The 23,571-nt window shown below is 41.1% G+C and overlaps 1 protein-coding gene across 1 annotated transcript; it reads right to left on the reverse strand.

Moving 5' to 3' along the window:
- Positions 1–1,823: 1,823 nt before the first annotated feature.
- Positions 1,824–9,090, reverse strand: LOC110489850 (uncharacterized). Its single transcript, XM_036945577.2, has 16 exons — positions 8,865–9,090; positions 8,566–8,662; positions 7,853–8,010; positions 6,793–6,881; positions 6,611–6,678; positions 6,466–6,511; positions 6,162–6,214; positions 5,618–5,672; positions 5,103–5,237; positions 4,771–4,865; positions 4,623–4,671; positions 4,421–4,521; positions 4,046–4,132; positions 3,810–3,911; positions 3,441–3,560; positions 1,824–1,965 (listed from the first exon to the last, which is right to left on the reverse strand). The coding sequence occupies exons 2-16, from the start codon at positions 8,626–8,628 to the stop codon at positions 1,915–1,917; spliced, it is 1,272 nt and encodes a 423-aa protein (XP_036801472.2). The 5' UTR covers positions 8,629–8,662; positions 8,865–9,090; the 3' UTR covers positions 1,824–1,914.
- Between the last annotated feature and the right edge of the window lie 14,481 nt (positions 9,091–23,571).

The following is a 23,571-nucleotide window of genomic DNA, read 5'->3' on the forward strand; positions in this document are numbered from 1 at the left end:
GCTTGCTGGTCACCATAGCATCTCCCACCTGTAGCACACGCTCCAGCAGGTATATCTCTCTAGTCACCCCCAAAACCAATTCTTTCTTTGGCCGCCTCTCTTTCCAGTTCTCTGCTGCCAATGACTGGAACGAACTACAAAAATCTCAAACTGGAAACACTTATCTCCCTCACTAGCTTTAAGCACCAACTGTCAGAGCAGCTCACAGATTACTGCACCTGTACATAGCCCACCTATAATTTAGCCCTATCAACTACCTCTTTCCCAACTGTATTTAATTTATTTATTTTGCTCCTTTGCACCCCATTATTTTTATTTCTACTTTGCACATTCTTCCATTGCAAAACTACCATTCCAGTGTTTTACTTGCTATATTGTATTTACCTTGCCACCAAGGCCTTTTTTGCCTTTACCTCCCTTCTCACCTCATTTGCTCACATTGTATATAGACTTGTTTATACTTTATTATTGGCTGTATGTTTGTTTTACTCCATGTGTAACTCTGTGTTGTTGTATCTGTCGAACTGCTTTGCTTTATCTTGGCCAGGTCGCAATTGTAAATGAGAACTTGTTCTCAACTTGCCTACCTGGTTAAATAAAGGTAAAATAAAAATAAATAAATAAATAAACTCCCGAGATGAGGCTGGTCTAACCGAAGTGAAATGGGGAATGCTGCTTCGATGGTGGCTGTTGTCGTTGTGTTGCTGGTTCGAGCCCAGGGAGGAGCGAGGAGAGGGACGGAAGCTATACTGTTACACTGGCAATACTAAAGTGCATATAAGAACACCCAATAGTCAAAGGTTAATGAAATACAAATGGTATAGAGGGAAATAGTCTTATAATTCCTATAATAACTACAACCTAAAACTTCTTACCTGGGAATATTGAATGAAGACTCATGTTAAAAGGAACCACCAGCTTTCATATGTTCTCATGTTCTGCGCAAGGAACTGAAACGTTAGCTTTCTTACATAGCACATTCTTACTTTCTTCTCCAACACTTTGTTTTTGCATTATTTAAACCAAATTTAACGTTTCATTATTTACTAAGTGTTAATTCAGTTTTGTTGTAATTAATAAATAAAAATTGTCCGCTTAATCAGTATCGGCTTTTAAAAAAATGTTTTTTTTGTGTTTGTTTTGAATTGAATTTTACCCCTTTTTCTCCCCAATTTTGTGGTATCCAAAAGGGGTAAAATTCAAAACAAACAAAACAGCTCGAGCTGTTTTGCAAGGAGGAATGGGAAAAAATTGCAGTCTCTCGATGTGCAAAACTGATAGAGACATACCACAAGTGACTTACAGCTGTAATTGCAGCAAAAGGTGGCGCTACAATGTATTAACTTAAGGGGGCTGAATAATTTTGCACGCCCAATTTTTCAGCTTTTGATTTGTTAAAAAAGTTTGAAATATCCAATAAATGTCGTTCCACTTCATGATTGTGTCCCACTTGTTGTTGATTCTTCACAAAAAAATACAGTTTTATATCTTTATGTTTGAAGCCTGAAATGTGGCAAAAGGTCGCAAAGTTCAAGGGGGCCAAATACTTTCGCAAGGCACTGTATGTGTGTGTATATATATATATATATATATATATATATATATGTATATATATATAACTGTTTATGTGCATCCCTACCATCACAACTGATTTGAACACCATCAGAATGTGTGGATCCAGAATTGTTTTGAGTGTGGTTATGCACATATGGGAGTTTGAAACAGTAAATTAATCAATGGATATAAGTGCCAATGAGTGCTGAAATCCAGCTAATTGATGACTTATCTATCACCTATGGGACAAAAGTCAGCAGAGCGCAGAGTTTGGTCTACTACTGCGTTAGTTTAATGGGTTTATCAGTTGTCTGAGCTGAGCATCAATCGTCTGGGCTGGGGGGGACCATAAAATGGCCATCATTTGACATGCAGATGAAAAGGGATCCCGCTGAAGCCTTTACAGCGGAGCTGAGGAGAGAACAAAGACAGCATTCAGAGGTCCATCTATCCACCAAAACAGGGTTTAATGGGCACTATGAATCAGCATCCAGACTATGTTATGACCTCAAACAACGCACTATTCAAAGTGCTCTGAACAAATGAAGGGAATCGTTCACAAACATTGGCACATTCTAAGATCTGATGACAGTATCTGTAATGTGTTTTTCGGACCCTCCCTTGGTTGTATTCTCAGAGATCAATTGGTAAACACTGATTTAACACCCAAAAATGCACAACGTCTATTTGCGCCTCCACCCGATGGAAACTACAAGTGTAATGGCTCTTACAAATGCAGATCCTTTAAACACCCTCAAACAGGGAAACAGATCCCAATCAAAGGCGTTATCACGTACTGAACTCCACTAAGGCATTTCTTTATCTTGTAACTTGTCCTTGTGGTAAAAAATGATGTGGGTAAAACGAAGCGCGAATTATAAGTAAGAATCTCAAAAGCACCATTAGGTGCAAAAACTCTACATACCCAGTTGCGGCCCACTTTCTGGAAGCAAACCTCTATTTTGTCCCTTTGTTATATCGGCATCGAGCAAGTCCCCTTCCCTAGGAGAGGGGGTGACCTTGAAAATGTATTGTTAAAACGAGAGGCTGCCTGGATCTTTAATTGAAAGACCCTTGCTCCCGTCGGTCTCAACGTAGACTTTGATCTGAAGCCATTCTTGTGATTTTGCTATTCATTGTAAATGTTTGTAGGCTTATGTAGCCAAATTGTATCTATGATCATATGTTATCCGTTCATGCTTTTTAAAATGTTCTATTTATATCTGTAAATTAACCAATAAAATCAAGACACACCCAGCCATGATTACAGACACCTGTGTGTCCCTTGAAACTATATAAACTAGTGACCCGCAGTGCTTGTCATTATACCCTGATGACGACAGCTTGTCTGTCGAAACGTTGGTTATTCAATTATTGCATCTGAGCTCCTAGAGTATTGCGGTACTCCTGTTCCTTTTCAAATGACCTCAAACATGAAAAAAAATAAAAAATAAAACTGATTCTAGATCAGTGCTCCAATTCAGACATCTTGTGAATATGGGCCCTGTTAACAAAGGTTTACCTGCTTCTATGTAGTGAATGGTAGTGGGTTAGACCGGGGAACAAAGTAACACGGGCAAAGTAACTAAATAACTCAAATTAGAACTAACTTAGACAGCTGTTATTCAATGTGCTAATGTTTGGTTAGTGTAGCTACAGTACCTGCCTTGGAAATTTTGCTTAAATCCATAAATAATTGTTTATATATAGTTGATGACAATAATTATTAAGACTCGGATTAGAGTTGTAATGGAGGTTAATTGTAACATTTGTTACAATTAAATCCTTACCTAAAATTCTAATCCTAACCCTGATCCTAACCCATATTATTTTCATACTAAGCAAAAGCCTAAAACTTTTACTTTGTTCCCTTGTTCCCTGGATACCTGTTCCTGGGGTATCATTTCTGTGGAACTGAACTTGTTCCTTCTCACAGAGTCCAGGTGGTAGTTTGGGGCTCCGCTCCCTGGCATCCCCCAGGTGAAGAACTGCATTGTCTCATTGTGCTGCCAATGACAAGGCGATTGAAGTGCAATCTGTCAATGTCAGTCCTTCCAATTGAGTCAATCACTATCAGTGACCATTGTTGTGTATAATTATTCCAAACAATCATGAAGATAATGGTTTAGGATCCATTGGACTACTTTGAGGTAGGGTATAATGAGGATCATGTGACTGAAAAAGGTGACAAGTTCCTGTCCGATCTCTATATAGAAGGTATGGGAAACAGAATAATTATGCTTGAGATGACTCACAGTTTGTTCGGCGGTGGTAATCCTTCTCCTCTCCCTCACTTTTTGTTGTCTCTTCTCCTCCACCTGCTGACACAGGTCTTTGTAGTAGTGCCTCTTTCTTTCCTATAAGTTACAGCATATTGGTCATGGAGTCTGGTTCAACATTTTTTTTTTAAACGGCAAAATTAGCATGATCTGCTCTTTTAACACGGACAAAAGCTTATTTTGGGGGGCACAACAGTTTATAAAGTGATTGCCTCTCTGATGATGTCAGAATGCTTCCTGGTTACAACTGGTGGGATCCTGGTGTCAGGTCCTGGCTGAGAGGAGGTTGATGGTTTACCCTAGATTAAAGATGTCAATATATTTTGTTATGGCAGAGCCTATCCTATGTGCTCGACATATGAATAAGCTGAGCATGTTGGATGATTTGAGTCAAATGTAGAGCAACACTGGCCTCCTGTGTTTCATTGAAGCTAGTACATGTACCACTACTGGCTCATTATCAATGATGTCAGTAAAAAAAAGCCAACGGCTATATAAATGTTGCTTCGTTTATTCAGGACTATAAAACGTTAATGACATTCTTACTATATCAATACCAACATAATATCAATAAAGGGTTCTGATACCTTTGTGAGTCTGGGTGAATAAGCAAATGAATCCGTGTTGTTGCTTCCATCACTGTTGGTTAGACTTGCATTGCCTTTCAGCATTAGTAAAGGCCTACCGACTAAAGTGGGAACAAGAACACAAAAGTTACAGTTTACAATTGGGTATGTCCAGTGTGTTTCTTTGTACATTAAAACGGAGGGAATTAGTATAGGATCTTACCATGATCTTTTCTGATCACCGTCATCTGATCAATTGATTGTTCCCTTCTCTGAAAAATAAGATAAATACAGGTTACCACTGTACCATTGTGTGTGTGTGTGTGTGTGTGTGTGTGAGAACATCATCTCAGTTACAGTATATTACTCACCTGGCTGTACCTAGATGTGGATACATTGAAGCCCTTCCGTACTGGAAGGGCTGGTCTAACACATTGGTTTAGATTGGAACCACACCTTGAAACACCTGCAATGTGGCATCATTTGATTAATTTAATCTCTAGTACAAAGCATGTGAAATAAAAAAAAGATCATACTGCTATACTTATATACAAATATATTTTCTGGTATTAATCCTGAACGCCTGTGACCGATTGTGACTGAATAGGACCCCAGGCCTTTCCAATAGATGCTATCCTATCTGTCTCTTTGTTGTAGCGTTCAATACATTTTATTTCCAAATCCCACTATCAGGCTGACTCACCAGGCTTTTTGTCTTTCATGTCCGTGACTGTGTAGTCAAACACATGCTTGGTTTTCCTGTACAGTATGTCCCCCAGGCTTTCCGTAGGGGAGAACAGCGAGAAAGGAGGTCCTGATCTTCTGCAGAGCCTTCGCACTGCAAAACACAGGAAGTGACAGAGGCCCATGACACAAACCAGGTGGCTTCACAGAGGAAACCTCCATTAAGACACTCCATCATCATGATAGTACCAAAACACAGACATCACGGGATGACTCAATGGGAGGCAGATATTTCATAAACATGATCTATGATTATTTGTAATTATACTGATTAAACGACACCAGCCGGGGGACGATCCATCTTCAACCTCCCTTAGTGTCATTTATCATTATCAATGTTTGAGACTCAGATCTCTTGAAACTAAGTTATGTCATCAATGTGATTTATGATAACGCATACCTCCATTTGTAACAGTAATGTTTAAATGACTTGTAATAATAATAATAACAATAATAATGACTGAATGATCTCACTTCTGTCCCTGAGGAATGCAGCCTCATATCCCTCACTGAAAGGCTTTAGTGGTGACTGAAAGCAGATAGCGTAAACACAGTGAACCACAGCGGCCCCAACAGCAAGGGCTTTCAGTAGGTTTTGAGAAATCTCAACTGCAGTACTTGGCTAGAGCCTATCTACATCAAGCAAGAACATGAAACAGAAAGTATGGCATAACCTTAGGTAACGAGCAAGTTTTTTAAAAACGTATTATAACATACAACGTTCATGCTGAAATTTCAGAGAAAATTCAAGGGAAAAGAGTGTATAATGACGTACGGGTGGGAATTATGGGCACTTGTCCTTGATTCAGACAGTACGTTGCAGAGGAGCCTGGAGGGAGGAGCTACACGAGGCTCATTGAAATGGCTGCAATGGAGAAAAAACGGAACGTATCAAACACATTAAACATATGTAAGTCACATGTTTGTCTCTGTTCCATTCACTCCATTCCAGTCATTACAATAAGCCAGTCCTCCTATAGCTCCTACCACCAGCCTCCTCTGGTACGCTGTGACTCACCAGTATCTTGGCCTGATCTTTCATCCTTGTCTGTATTTCTGGTACACTCATCCCTTATAAAATAAAATGTCATGCTTTTTCAAATGCCAACATTTACAGTATACTGTATGAGAGCAGTTTTAATTGTAAAAGTTATAGGCCAAGTACTGCAGACTAACATTCTGAGGACATAAGCTAGTTCTTTCTTTGACTGAAAACAAAACAAGCGTCAGTCTGCTTAAGTAGTTCTTAGTTGGCATGAGAGATTATAGGTAGTTGTTGATTTAACAGAACATCATGATTATGTCTACAGTGTACACTGTACCTGTATCACTTTGGAGCTGAATATATTCTTTTGGAGACTCACATTTCTGAAATTCAAATCAATTCTATTTATGTATATGTTTGAATTGTTCAATTAATTCTATATTTCTGTGTCTGCGTCATGGGAGGTCCTTGTTCTTGTTTACCGTTCTTGAGGTCTCCTTTTTATGAACTGGTAACTCTGGGAGTTTTGCCTCCATGACTGACATCCATTCTAAACACAGAAGCAAACAGACTGTAATTGAGAGAAGTGTCAATAACTGATACATTATTTCCACTGCCTATTATCTGTTATCCTAGTTGTATTGTTGAGTGAAATAATTAGTACCTTCTGTGACTTCTGGTTTTGTTGTAAGTTCAGCGATTCCCTCTGTATCATCATAGTCATCACCATCATTATAATCCAAGGGCACAGTCCTGAAAGAAGTCTCTTGATTCGTAATGCCGCGTTCAAAACAACTGGGACCTCGGAATTCTCCAACTTCCAACGTCATGATATGACGACATCGTTTCTCCCGAGTTCCCAGTTGTCTTGAATGCACCAGTACATGGCCTATGCTGGCCAATCACTGTAAATACTAACATGAGAAAGGGATAGCTGCAGCCCGATAAGGCGGCCAGAGACTGGGTGTGTCGAAAGAAAGTAGGCGTATCGAAAGAGCACATGTATTGGTCTGACTTTCTGTCAGCGAGTGCAGATTTGTGGAAACATGACTGTGTATGACTGCGCATCGAAATTAATTTGAGGACGTTTGGGAAACTCAGAATGGTGGTGTCGTGAAATAACTCAGGCAGTGGAAAAGCATTGCATGTAAAAGCACGTATCTTAACATGCTTTCATGTTGTGAACATTTTACATGTATCCCATTTCATTGCAATTGTATAGGCTAGTATACGCAATGCCATTATTAAACTTGTCGATGCCTCATTTCTAAACACAAGGGCAGACATGAGTTGATGACCAATTTCAGAAGTGAGCTTCCCGGGAAAATGGGCTACACTGACACCCGTCTGATACTACGCGCACGTTACACAATCAAAACATTACAATTAGGTGAACCTGAAGGCAGGTGTTCATGTTTCGTCACGATTGCTTTAATGCAAGTTAGAGGTGTGAATGTGAAAAGTATTAAGACTGAACAATACTGTTCATGGCACTTTGTACAACGGTAACAATTTGCCATGTTTGCTTTCATAAAAGTTTGAGTTGTATGTGATTAAAAATGCTTAAGCATCCTCCATGCACTTCCAGAAAGCGACTGAACAAAATAGGCTACTGTCAAACCCTGTTCAATTTTTTTTTTTCCCCATTTCTTTCGACACGCCTACTACTCCGGGACGCTGCTATCTATACTTAACTAGCATGCCAATAAACGGGTAGTACTCACCTAAGCAGAACAGATTCACTCCCTTTGCAGTGTCCAGGAGTGTGGCTGCGCCTCATACTGGCTCCACGTGTTGACACACTCACCCTCCCTTGGTCTGTCTCATCAGTGAGACAGAAGAACTCCTTCGCGACACTTTTCATCTCCACACTTCGCCTGCCCTTCATCCAGTGCACAGACAACATTTTAATGGTCAATCAGCACAAAAAACAACAAGAGGGCACAAATGTCATGTAAATCATCATGTGCATTCACAGATGAATCAGTTGCCATAGAGAATCTAACCAAAATGCACTCACATGTAGGCTGTAGGATCAGGCTATGAGTCACAAACGAAATTGCAAAATCAAGTCGGTTTCTAAACAAGGAAATGGTTATAGGTGTGGCTAGGGAATGACCAGGGTGGACCCCACAACCCATACACATCCCAACCATGGAACCTTGTGGTTTACAACGTTTACGTTTATTGTCAACCAAATTCAAGTCATAGATTTGACTATCGAAAAAACTCTTCATTTCCTGACATGAATTCTGTCGGTCTATTATTTCTTACAGAACTTTATTTTGTCTTTATGTAGGGTGATCACTGATTTAACATGGGCAATGGCATAAGCATCACTCCATGTGATTTCCTACAGTATGAATGAGGGAAGCATAGCAAGGACATTGCCTGCCCTACAGTACGCAATCCCCAAGCATGGGGAATAAATACACACCACAGTTGATGGACACTGCATTTCCTGAGTAGGGTTGAACTGGTCACCTTCCGGAGTCTCCATACCTTCCCTTGATGGTAGATCTGATGTAGGCCAACTTTTGAAACAAACCAAGTCATGAGAAGTAATTCAGTAGCATACAGCATTAATCAAGGTGATATATAATTTATTTATGAGAATAAATCAAAATGCAGGCAGACTGCTTAACTATAGCGGTCATAATAAACATATTTGAGAGCTTCTTCATTAGATAAAACAACTCAAATAAAGTAACTTAAATTCATACAGTCAATACTTACAAGAACTGATCTTATATAACACTCGCACATAAAATAATAATTTTGGACCGCAGACGACTCAGACGATAGAAACTGATCAGGAATGGGAATTTGGGAGAAAGCGACAACGATGGTGTCGCGAATGGCGCTAAATTGATATAGAACATTGCGATCTACTTTATCATTACGTCATAAATGTCGAATGCCATGACAACGCGCGTCTCTGATTTCTTCATCAAGTAGACCTAAACTGCGCACTGCTTTCATTCATGTTTTCCTCGTTTCTGTGACAGTAGCCTACTGGTTGTATCCACGAGGGGTCAGTGCACAACCACTGATTTCCCTAAGGTTGAGGACCCGTTCTAGCAAAGTTGATGTGGGAAAATGTAATAGTATACTAAACAACGCGCTTGAAGCGAGGATGCAAGTGTAATAGATTAGAAAATAGCCAACTGTGGCTTAAAGGCTACAGACATTCACATCCTTTACTGCAGCACGAAACAGATAGCCTATTGGTATTGATTGCAAAGGGTCATAAGCTCCACACGATTCAAGTCCAAACTACTAACAATAAAGGCTTACGTCAAATAATCATCACTTTATAACCCTAATAGAAGCCATTTCAATCTAATAGCAATAAATAGGCAACTGACTGTAAGCCAAATGCCCCCCTCTCTCTCACACACTCTCTTACACACTCTCTCACTCACACACACGCACGCATGCACGCACGCACACACACACACACACACACACTATAGACTTACCCTACACAATATTATAAAACTGGTGCGGGTGGAGAAGGTGTGGGTGTGCTTCCAACGAGCAGACAGTATTTTCTGGCAGGCGCACACAGATATTTCTCACAGAAATGGTCTTCTCTCCACACAAGACAAGAGGCTGCTGAAAGGAGCTTTTAATTGGGGGAAGGTGCCACAGGGGCATGCAGTTAATCATAGCAAAGTGAAGGAGAAAGACAAGACAGAAGAAAGATAATTTGGGAAATAGTCACCATTCAATGAGGAGTGTGGAGACTTTTGAGGTTGGCCTGAGGAAATCATGACCCAGCATGTTCGGTTCATGTTCTAATTGGAGTCTATAGACTACTATGTGTTCAGTTCATTGACTTGTGTATGTCAATCTAACCTTTAAGCTTCCTCAATTCCTGAATCAATGCTATATGTGTTCATTTGCTTATTTGAACACGACAATCCCTCAATGACCTCCCAAACAGTATAGATAAAAAACAATAGTCTTACATTTTTATTGGTCAGACACTGACCCCCCCCCCCCCCCCCCCCCCCCCCATATAAATCTATTGCATGTTTAAAACAGATTTTGATAATGACAGTAAGTTAGTCTATAATCATATTTAATCTAGACAATAGCTCACATATTATATTCATTGTTATTGAAACTGCTAAATTAATTTGGTAGATTGCACCTGTTGCCTCTTGAATACAGAGATAGACTTGGTACTTTTTTGTGGAAATTACATTCAGCAAAAGTCCTCCATTATCACCAGAGAATGGACATAAATAAAGATGATGTCTGATTGTACATCTCGGCTCAGATAATAACTTATTATCATGCACAAAATACAATGTCTCACAACTTTTAAATGGGGGGTTATTGATGACAAGTGAAAGTGGTTGGCTGAAAAGGTGTTACCAACCATGTTTTATAACTAACCATTCAAGCATAATAAGCTGGTCTCAAAATCCCAATGAATATGCATCAGTCTATTCATTTCAATAAGTCTTGGTCCTCATTTTGTTGATTTGATGTGCAGTATTGCAAAGGTGTGCTATAGTGTTTACAATATGAGGCCAGATAGTACTAAGTAGGGTAATAGCCTATGTCCTGTCGTGTTACATGATAGGCCTATGTAATCTGCTATGTCATGTCATCACTGCAATCACGATTATTGATTCATTTCTGTAAACCACACATCCATATCATTATTATGGCCTCACAGTTAAGGACATCCAGAAGATTGAAGCATCCAATGCAGATAAATGTATTATTTTAATGACGTGTGAAGCCCACAGATGACTATGGCCCATACACACACGTGTTGCTTGATGTGTTTGTTTTCCCTTGCAGCGTGACACAGGCTAAACACCTACATGTGCGTAATAGGAGGTCAACATGACATTACCCAAAGCATCTGATTTCCAGCAGTTCGTCTCAATTTAACACAATCAATCGGGCCAAACCTAGACATGGAGAAATAATGGGCAAATAGATTACACATTCATAACTTTAACAACGGCGCTGTCTAGTCGCGGGCGGAGGACGGGGGTGCTCAACAATGGAGCGTGGTGAGTCATGGAACCCCTACGCAACACGGGGGACCCTCTAGTAGTGATGACAGCGGTGCTGAAAAAGCTGTGTAGGTGTCCGGACCAGAATTGGGATTTGTTGAGGATAAAATGAAGAGCTACAGATCTCTGTGGGTGGCGGTCTACCCACTGGCAGTGCTGGTTACGTTAATACTATACGGATTTGATTATTTGAATTATATTACTCTGAGATGTTAGAATCCTATTTATTGAATAGATAATCCAATGGACTATGAGATTTACCCATAAATGATTCCAATTGCCAAGAAAATCCCAAAATAAAAAAATATGTTATAAAAACACAAGCACTTAATCAGAAAAGCATGATCACCTTGAGCACTGTAGGCGTATCGTTCCAAACAATTACGGGCACCGGAAATGTATGGTTCAATCACTTGCAGAATAATTTCCTATTATTTACATTTCTCAAGGTTTGGGTTGAAAAATGTAAGATAGCTGCAGCAGGCTAGCTGTACTAAGCTTGAGATTCGCCGAGTGTGGACGGGTTGCAACAGACGGCCACTGTCCACTATTTTGTGGTACTGAATGCCATAATTTTGTGCTGAATCTCATATCGCTGCTATAAGCCATATATCTTGTTTGTTTAATCAACACCAGATCCGGATCTTTTACTTCTGTAACAAACCCACTGGGCAAAAACTGGTTGAATTAGCATTGGTTCCACATTATTTCAACCCAAAACATGATTCATCTGGATACACCATTCATCTTTGTGATATCGCTGAATCGACGTGGAAAACTGATTGGATTAGCAAAAATTAATCAACTTCACGACATTTCGTATTTTTTTCCACACAACTTTTAACGTAAATCCAATGACATGGGGATCTTTTGTTAATTTCATGTTGAATTCATGTTAGTTGAAAACGCAACCAAGTATAAATTAAAACTAAACTGACATCTGTGCTCAGTGGGAAGTCACCTTGAGCACAGTCCAGTTTCAGTGTCATAACAGACATTGTTAGACTGTTAGGATTGGAAGTCTTCAGTCCACTGACTGTAGCCACTTGCCTCCTGCTGATGTCATGTTTAGCCTCCAGCAGAAAAGTGTTGCATCTGATTAGAGGATGCAAAAGTTGGCCTCTGTTTGCAGAAGGGGAGGGACTTTCTCCAACTATTTGCTTGGCAGACAGCTATGATTCAGGACTAAAACCTCCCTCAAGCCAGTGTGTGGGCTACATGCATAGAGTGTAGGGGTGTTATAGTAATGTCACGTGTGCGTGTCTGTGCCATCCTGCTGCCCCTGCCATGCATGCACTGAGCCAAGGCATGTGAGTCATGAGCCAGCCACGAGACGTGATGACCTCATTGACCCTGGCTCCCTCCCTCGTTCCCCACCCCTCACCACCATCGCAAAAAGAAAGATGAGTCAGTGACACAGCCTGGCCTGGGCCTAGCGATCAGATTTCACCCATCTCCTGTCCTGCTCCCTCTCTCCCTCTCTCCCTGTCTCCCCCCCCCCCCCCCCCCCCCCCCCCACGCACCCCACCACAAAGGGTATATGATTCATCCGGACACACCAATCATCGTCTGAGGTTTAAAAATAAATCCTGCCATTCAGAATGATGTTTCCCCATAAAGACAACACGCAGAGACACAACATCCCATCAGTCTGGCCAATTGAACCGCTGTGTTCACATGCAGCACACACGAGCAACAGGAGAGGAAGAGTGGGAGGCCTGTGATGCAGAGAGGAGGAGTGGGGCTCAGCACAGGCGAATTCCCTCAAGACATTGCACTCTAGGTGGGAGAGAAATCAAGATGAAGAGAGGCCCGAGGAGAGAGATCCACGTGTAGCGTGTTATAAGATGAGACCAGGGGGCCTCAGAGGCATAAAGACTAATCAGATCACCACTCGCTGTCTCAATCATATGGATGAGCAGGTTGCTCATGGGAATTTTACTTACTCAAACATGTTTTCAGAGAATAAAGGATTATGATTGGTTGTGTCAGGCAACCAATGAAAATGGAGAGGTGACGGGAATAACAAAACAGAGTGGTGGGGGGAGGGGGTGTTCAATATAGCTAGCAAGTTGTTCATTTTGCACATCAATGTCCTGTTTCCAGCTAGTCTAAATAATTGATTAAATATTAAATGTGATGCAAGCTGGGGTTAGTTAGCTAAAATGTGTTTTTTGAGCTAATGTCGTTAGCTAGCCAACTGTTAGGCTCGCTAGCTAGCTTGGTAACTAAGGCTAAACTGTTATAGTTTATCCTTAGTTACCAAGCTAGCAATCTAGCTAGCTCAACAGTTTTAGCTTTAGGTCACCAATTTAAGCATGCAGGCTAGCTAGCCAGATAAATATGTTGCTGTTATAGTAGAAGCATGAATGAACAGGGAGCACTGCTGCTCTTGGAGCAGAACTGTGTCAACCACAGTAGATATTGCTGCTCTGAGACCAGTTTGAGCAAACAGGGTCTTCTGCTACTCTAAGAGAATAATTGTACTGTGTCATCTTTTATGTTGCTGTTCTGGGAGCAGCATTAGTATACTGGTAGCACTGTTGCTCTTTGAACAGAACTGTGTCAACAACATTTAACTGAAATATATATACAACATGTAAAGTGTTGGTCCCATGTTTCATGAACTGAAATAAGAGATCCCAGACATTTTCCACGTGAACAAAAAGCTTATTTCTCACAAAGTTTGTGCATAAATTTGTTTACATCCCTATTAGTGAGCATTTCTCCTTTGACAAGATAATCCATCCACCTGACAGGTGCGGCATATCAAGAAGCTGAGGAAACATCATGATCATTACACAGGTGCACCTTGTGCTTGGGGACAATAAAAGGACACTCTAAAATGTGCACAACACAATGCCTCAGATGTGTCAAGTTTTGAGGGAGGGTGCAATTGGCATGCTGACTGCAGGAAAGTCCACCAGAGATCTTGCAAGAGAATTGAATGTTAATTTCTCTACCATAAGCCACCTCCAATGTCTTTTTAGAGAATTTGGCAGGACATCCAACTGGCCTCACAACCGCAAACCATGTGTATGGCGCTGTGTGGGCGAGTGGTTTGCTCAACGTTCTGAACAGTGTCCCATGGTGGCGGTTGGGTTATGGTATGGGCAAGCATAAGATATGGACACTGAACAAACTTGCATTTTATCAATGGCAATTTGAATGTACAGAGATACCATGCCATTTCTTAGCTGCCATGACCTCATGTTTCAGCATGATAATGCACGGCCCCATGTCACAAGGAATACACAATTCCTGGAAGATAAAAATGTCCCAGTTCTTCCATGGCCTGCATACTCACCAGACATGTCACCCATTGAGCATGTTTGGTATGCTCTGTATCAACGTGTACGACAGCGTGTTCCAGTTTCCACCAACATCCAGCAACTTCGTTCAGGAGATGCGTGCATGAGGCAAATGTTGGTCACACCAGATACTAACTGGTTTTCAGATAAAAGAAAATGTCAAGGTACTGTGCATTCGGAAAGTATTCAGTCCCCTTCACTGACCCCATACTGACAAAGCGAAAACAAGTTTTTATGAATTTTTCCAAATGTATTAAACATAAGATGTGTAGATTGAAAAGGGGAAAAAAATAATTTAATACATTTTAGAATAAGGATGTAACGTAACAAAATGTGGAAAAGGTCAACGGGTCTGAAAACAGTCCGAATGCGCTGTATATGAAGAAGCAAAGAGCCAGCATCCTGGAGTCACCTCTTCACTGTTGACATTGAGACTGGTGTTTTGCGGGTACTATTTAATGAACCTGCCAGTTGCGGACTTGTGAGGCATCTGTTTCTCAAACTAGACACTCTAATGTACTTGTCCTCTTGCTCATTTGTGCACCAGGGCCTCCCATTCCTCTTTCTATTCTGGTTAGCGCCAGTTTGCGCTGTTTTGTGAAGGGAGTAGTACACAGCATTGTACAAGATCTTCAGTGTCTTGACAATGTCTCGCATGGAATAGCCTTCCTTTCTCAGAACAAGAATAGACTGACGAGTTTCAGAAGACAGTCTTTGTTTCTGGCCATTTTGAGCCTGTAATCGAACCCACAAATGCTGATGCTCCAGATACTCAACTAGTCGAAAGAAGGCCAGTTGTATTGCTTCTTTAATCAGAGCAACAGTTTTCAGCTGTGCTAACATAATTGCAAAAGGGTTTTCTAATGATCAATTAGCCTTTTAAAATGATAAACTTGGATTAGCTAACACAACGTGCCATTGGAACACAGGAGTGATGGTTGCTGATAATGGGCCTCTGTACGCCAGTGTTGATATTCCATTTATAACAATCTGCTGTTTTCAGCTACAATAGTCATTTACAACATTAACAATGTCTACACAGTATTTCTGATCAATTTGATGTTATTTTAATGGACAAAAAATGTGCTTTTCTTTAAAAAACAAGGACATTTCTAAGTGACGCCAAACTTTTGAACGGTAGTGTATATACAGTGGGGCAAAAACGTATTTAGTCAGCCACCAATTGTGCAAGTTCTCCCACTTAAAAAGATGAGAGAGGCCTGTAATTTTCATCATAGGTACACTTCAACTATGACAGACAAAATGAGAAAAAAAATCCAGAAAATCACATTGTAGGATTTTTTATGAATTTATTTGCAAATTATGGTGGAAAATAAGTATTTAAAGTATTTAAAGGCAATGCTACCAAATACTAATTGAGTGTATGTAAACTTCTGACCCACTAGGAATGTAAGGAAAAAAATAAAAGCTGAAATAGATCATTCTCTCTACTATTATTCTGACATTTCACATTCTTAAAATAAAGTGGTGATCCTAACTGACCTAAAACAGGGATTTTCTGGCTACATGGAACCCAAACTGGTTGCGAGCATGCGCCATCGTGCGCCATCGTGCATACATTTATTTTGACCCCTACACCAAACGAGATCACGACACGCAGGTTAAAATATCAAAACAAAGTCTGAACCAATTACATTAATTTGGGAACAAGTTGAAAAGCATTAAACATTTATGGCAATTTCGCTAGTTAGTTTGCACTTGCTTGCTAATTTGTCCTAATTAGCTAGCTTGCTGTTGCTAGCTAATTTGTCCTGGGATATAAACATTCAGTTGTTATTTTACCTGAAATGCACAAGGTCCTGCTTCTATAAACCAATGAAGAGAAGGGAGAGGCAGGACTTGCAGCGCCATCTGTGTCCAAAATAGAAAGGAGTTCTATTTTAGCCCTTGGCAACGCAGACACTCGTTGACGCACGCGAGCAGTGTGGATGCAATAATGGAATAACATAGATTTCTAAATTTATTTTGCAACACTCGCACACGCGACATGAGCGGTGTGGTCAGCCTATTAGGTGTATGTAAACTTCAGACTTCAACTATATATATATATATATAGTATGTATATATATATATATATATATATATATATATATATATATATATATATATATATATATATATATATATATATACACAGTACCAGTCAGAAGTTTGGACACAACTACTCATTCATGGTATGTGGGTGCTTTGCTGTCTCTCTCTCTCTTTCTCTCTTTCTCTCTCATCCTCTTTGCCGCTGTTTCTTTATCTCTCGCTCTCTCTCTTTCTCTCTCATCCTCTTTGTCGCTGTATCTCTCTCTCTCTCTCTCTCTCTCTCTCTCTCTCTCGCTCTACCTCTCTCTCTCTACCTCACCCATCATGACCTAGGATGTTTGAGGGGATGTACTGTATATGACCAAGTACAGTTAATATTGACGGTGTTGTGTGCTTTGTGGACCACAGAAAAAAGGTTGTAGAGGAAGTGGTGGAGGAGGAGGTGGTTCACGAGGAGAACGACTGGGGTAAGCTAGAAGGATATTGTCTCAATGTACTGTCCATAGTAAGTCCTCATGTCTAAGTAACATTACTGACCTATGTTGTTTCTCTGAGCTGGTGTAGGAGGTGACTGATGAGGAGCTCCAGGCAGCCACAGGCCCCATCCCCAGCCTCCCGGAGGGCATCACTGTGGCCTACACCATCCCCGAGAAGGGCAGTACCAAACAAACCTTTTAAGAATACTGTAGTATCTGTATGGTGAGAACAGAAAAACAAAGTCACCATGTATCAGTGGAGGTTGGTGAGGGCCCGGGGAAAGTTGGCTCATAGTAATGGCTGTAAAGCATACTCAATTACCGAAAATGAAACGCTAGTACAGACACTCGGACATGATCCATGTAGAACACTAGTACAGACACTCGGACATGATCCATGTAGAACACTAGTACAGACACTCGGACATGATCCATGTAGAACACTAGTACAGACACTCGGACATGATCCATGTAAAACACTAGTACGGACACTCGGACATGATCCATGTAGAACACTAGTACGGGTATTCAGACATGATCCATGTAGAACACTAGTACAGACACTCGGACATGATCCATGTAGAACACTAGTACAGACACTCGGACATGATCCATGTAAAACACTAGTACGGACACTCGGACATGATCCATGTAGAACACTAGTACGGGTATTCAGACATGATCCATGTAGAACACTAGTACGGGTATTCAGACATGATCCATGTAGAACACTAGTACGGGTATTCAGACATGATCCATGTAGAACACTAGTACAGACACTCGGACATGATCCATGTAGAACACTAGTACGGGTATTCAGACATGATCCATGTAGAACACTAGTACAGACACTCGGACATGATCCATGTAAAACACTAGTACGGGTATTCAGACATGATCCATGTAGAACACTAGTACGGGTATTCAGACATGATCCATGTAGAACACTAGTACAGACACTCGGACATGATCCATGTAGAACACTAGTACAGACACTCGGACATGATCCATGTAAAACACTAGTACGGGTATTCAGACATGATCCATGTAGAACACTAGTACGGGTATTCAGACATGATCCATGTAGAACACTAGTACAGACACTCGGACATGGTCCATGTAGAACACTAGTACGGGTATTCAGACATGATCCATGTAGAACACTAGTACAGACACTCGGACATGATCCATGTAGAACACTAGTACAGACACTCGGACATGATCCATGTAGAACACTAGTACGGGTATTCAGACATGATCCATGTAGAACACTAGTACAGACACTCGGACATGATCCATGTAGAACACTAGTACAGACACTCGGACATGATCCATGTAAAACACTAGTACGGGTATTCAGACATGATCCATGTAGAACACTAGTACGGGTATTCAGACATGATCCATGTAGAACACTAGTACAGACACTCGGACATGATCCATGTAGAACACTAGTACGGGTATTCAGACATGATCCATGTAGAACACTAGTACAGACACTCGGACATGATCCATGTAGAACACTAGTACGGGTATTCAGACATGATCCATGTAGAACACTAGTACAGACAGTCGGACATGATCCATGTAGAACACTAGTACGGGTATTCAGACATGATCCATGTAGAACACTAGTACGGGTATTCAGACATGATCCATGTAGAACACTAGTACGGGTATTCAGACATGATCCATGTAGAACACTAGTACAGACACTCGGACATGATCCATGTAGAACACTAGTACGGGTATTCAGACATGATCCATGTAGAACACTAGTACAGACAGTCGGACATGATCCATGTAGAACACTAGTACGGGTATTCAGACATGATCCATGTAGAACACTAGTACGGGTATTCAGACATGATCCATGTAGAACACTAGTACGGGTATTCAGACATGATCCATGTAGAACACTAGTACAGACACTCGGACATGATCCATGTAGAACACTAGTACAGACACTCGAACATGATCCATGTAGAACACTAGTACGGGTATTCAGACATGATCCATGTAGAACACTAGTACGGGTATTCAGACATGATCCATGTAGAACACTAGTACAGACACTCGGACATGATCCATGTAGAACACTAGTACGGGTATTCAGACATGATCCATGTAGAACACTAGTACAGACACTCGGACATGATCCATGTAGAACACTAGTACAGACACTCGGACATGATCCATGTAAAACACTAGTACGGGTATTCAGACATGATCCATGTAGAACACTAGTACAGACACTCGGACATGATCCATGTAGAACACTAGTACGGGTATTCAGACATGATCCATGTAGAACACTAGTACAGACACTCGGACATGATCCATGTAGAACACTAGTACAGACACTCGGACATGATCCATGTAAAACACTAGTACGGGTATTCAGACATGATCCATGTAGAACACTAGTACGGGTATTCAGACATGATCCATGTAGAACACTAGTACAGACACTCGGACATGATCCATGTAGAACACTAGTACGGGTATTCAGACATGATCCATGTAGAACACTAGTACAGACACTCGGACATGATCCATGTAGAACACTAGTACAGACACTCGGACATGATCCATGTAGAACACTAGTACGGGTATTCAGACATGATCCATGTAGAACACTAGTACAGACACTCGGACATGATCCATGTAGAACACTAGTACAGACACTCGGACATGATCCATGTAAAACACTAGTACGGGTATTCAGACATGATCCATGTAGAACACTAGTACGGGTATTCAGACATGATCCATGTAGAACACTAGTACAGACACTCGGACATGATCCATGTAGAACACTAGTACGGGTATTCAGACATGATCGATGTAGAACACTAGTACAGACACTCGGACATGATCCATGTAGAACACTAGTACGGGTATTCAGACATGATCCATGTAGAACACTAGTACAGACACTCGGACATGATCCATGTAGAACACTAGTACGGGTATTCAGACATGATCCATGTAGAACACTAGTACGGGTATTCAGACATGATCCATGTAGAACACTAGTACGGGTATTCAGACATGATCCATGTAGAACACTAGTACAGACACTCTGACATGATCCATGTAGAACACTAGTACAGACACTCGGACATGATCCATGTAGAACACTAGTACGGGTATTCAGACATGATCCATGTAGAACACTAGTACGGGTATTCAGACATGATCCATGTAGAACACTAGTACAGACACTCGGACATGATCCATGTAGAACACTAGTACGGGTATTCAGACATGATCCATGTAGAACACTAGTACAGACACTCGGACATGATCCATGTAGAACACTAGTACAGACACTCGGACATGATCCATGTAAAACACTAGTACGGGTATTCAGACATGATCCATGTAGAACACTAGTACAGACACTCGGACATGATCCATGTAGAACACTAGTACGGGTCTTCAGACATGATCCATGTAGAACACTAGTACAGACACTCGGACATGATCCATGTAGAACACTAGTACAGACACTCGGACATGATCCATGTAAAACACTAGTACGGGTATTCAGACATGATCCATGTAGAACACTAGTACGGGTATTCAGACATGATCCATGTAGAACACTAGTACAGACACTCGGACATGATCCATGTAGAACACTAGTACGGGTATTCAGACATGATCCATGTATAACACTAGTACAGACACTCGGACATGATCCATGTAGAACACTAGTACAGACACTCGGACATGATCCATGTAGAACACTAGTACGGGTATTCAGACATGATCCATGTAGAACACTAGTACAGACACTCGGACATGATCCATGTAGAACACTAGTACGGGTATTCAGACATGATCCATGTAGAACACTAGTACAGACACTCGGACATGATCCATGTAGAACACTAGTACAGACACTCGGACATGATCCATGTAAAACACTAGTACGGGTATTCAGACATGATCCATGTAGAACACTAGTACAGACACTCGGACATGATCCATGTAGAACACTAGTACGGGTATTCAGACATGATCCATGTAGAACACTAGTACAGACACTCGGACATGATCCATGTAGAACACTAGTACAGACACTCGGACATGATCCATGTAAAACACTAGTACGGGTATTCAGACATGATCCATGTAGAACACTAGTACGGGTATTCAGACATGATCCATGTAGAACACTAGTACAGACACTCGGACATGATCCATGTAGAACACTAGTACGGGTATTCAGACATGATCCATGTAGAACACTAGTACAGACACTCGGACATGATCCATGTAGAACACTAGTACAGACACTCGGACATGATCCATGTAGAACACTAGTACGGGTATTCAGACATGATCCATGTAGAACACTAGTACAGACACTCGGACATGATCCATGTAGAACACTAGTACAGACACTCGGACATGATCCATGTAAAACACTAGTACGGGTATTCAGACATGATCCATGTAGAACACTAGTACGGGTATTCAGACATGATCCATGTAGAACACTAGTACAGACACTCGGACATGATCCATGTAGAACACTAGTACGGGTATTCAGACATGATCGATGTAGAACACTAGTACAGACACTCGGACATGATCCATGTAGAACACTAGTACGGGTATTCAGACATGATCCATGTAGAACACTAGTACAGACACTCGGACATGATCCATGTAGAACACTAGTACGGGTATTCAGACATGATCCATGTAGAACACTAGTACGGGTATTCAGACATGATCCATGTAGAACACTAGTACGGGTATTCAGACATGATCCATGTAGAACACTAGTACAGACACTCTGACATGATCCATGTAGAACACTAGTACAGACACTCGGACATGATCCATGTAGAACACTAGTACGGGTATTCAGACATGATCCATGTAGAACACTAGTACGGGTATTCAGACATGATCCATGTAGAACACTAGTACAGACACTCGGACATGATCCATGTAGAACACTAGTACGGGTATTCAGACATGATCCATGTAGAACACTAGTACAGACACTCGGACATGATCCATGTAGAACACTAGTACAGACACTCGGACATGATCCATGTAAAACACTAGTACGGGTATTCAGACATGATCCATGTAGAACACTAGTACAGACACTCGGACATGATCCATGTAGAACACTAGTACGGGTCTTCAGACATGATCCATGTAGAACACTAGTACAGACACTCGGACATGATCCATGTAGAACACTAGTACAGACACTCGGACATGATCCATGTAAAACACTAGTACGGGTATTCAGACATGATCCATGTAGAACACTAGTACGGGTATTCAGACATGATCCATGTAGAACACTAGTACAGACACTCGGACATGATCCATGTAGAACACTAGTACGGGTATTCAGACATGATCCATGTATAACACTAGTACAGACACTCGGACATGATCCATGTAGAACACTAGTACAGACACTCGGACATGATCCATGTAGAACACTAGTACGGGTATTCAGACATGATCCATGTAGAACACTAGTACAGACACTCGGACATGATCCATGTAGAACACTAGTACAGACACTCGGACATGATCCATGTAAAACACTAGTACGGGTATTCAGACATGATCCATGTAGAACACTAGTACGGGTATTCAGACATGATCCATGTAGAACACTAGTACAGACACTCGGACATGATCCATGTAGAACACTAGTACGGGTATTCAGACATGATCCATGTAGAACACTAGTACAGACACTCGGACATGATCCATGTAGAACACTAGTACGGGTATTCAGACATGATCCATGTAGAACACTAGTACAGACACTCGGACATGATCCATGTAGAACACTAGTACGGGTATTCAGACATGATCCATGTAGAACACTAGTACGGGTATTCAGACATGATCCATGTAGAACACTAGTACGGGTATTCAGACATGATCCATGTAGAACACTAGTACAGACACTCGGACATGATCCATGTAGAACACTAGTACAGACACTCGGACATGATCCATGTAGAACACTAGTACAGACACTGGACATGATCCATGTAGAACACTAGTACAGACACTCGGACATGATCCATGTAGAACACTAGTATGGGTATTCAGACATGATCCATGTAGAACACTAGTACAGACACTCGGACATGATCCATGTAGAACACTAGTACAGACACTCGGACATGATCCATGTAGAACACTAGTACAGACACTCGGACATGATCCATGTAGAACACTAGTACGGGTATTCAGACATGATCCATGTAGAACACTAGTACAGACACTCGGACATGATCCATGTAGAACACTAGTATGGGTATTCAGACATGATCCATGTAGAACACTAGTACGGGTATTCAGACATGATCCATGTAGAACACTAGTACGGGTATTCAGACATGATCCATGTAGAACACTAGTACGGGTATTCAGACATGATCCATGTAGAACACTAGTACAGACACTCGGACATGATCCACGTAGAACACTAGTACGGGTATTCAGACATGATCCATGTAGAACACTAGTACGGGTATTCAGACATGATCCATGTAAA

The sequence above is a fragment of the Oncorhynchus mykiss genome, chromosome 15 (genome assembly GCF_057628025.1).
Source record: "Oncorhynchus mykiss isolate SJ-2025 chromosome 15, ASM5762802v1, whole genome shotgun sequence".
NCBI classification, from domain to species: Eukaryota; Metazoa; Chordata; class Actinopteri; order Salmoniformes; family Salmonidae; genus Oncorhynchus; species Oncorhynchus mykiss.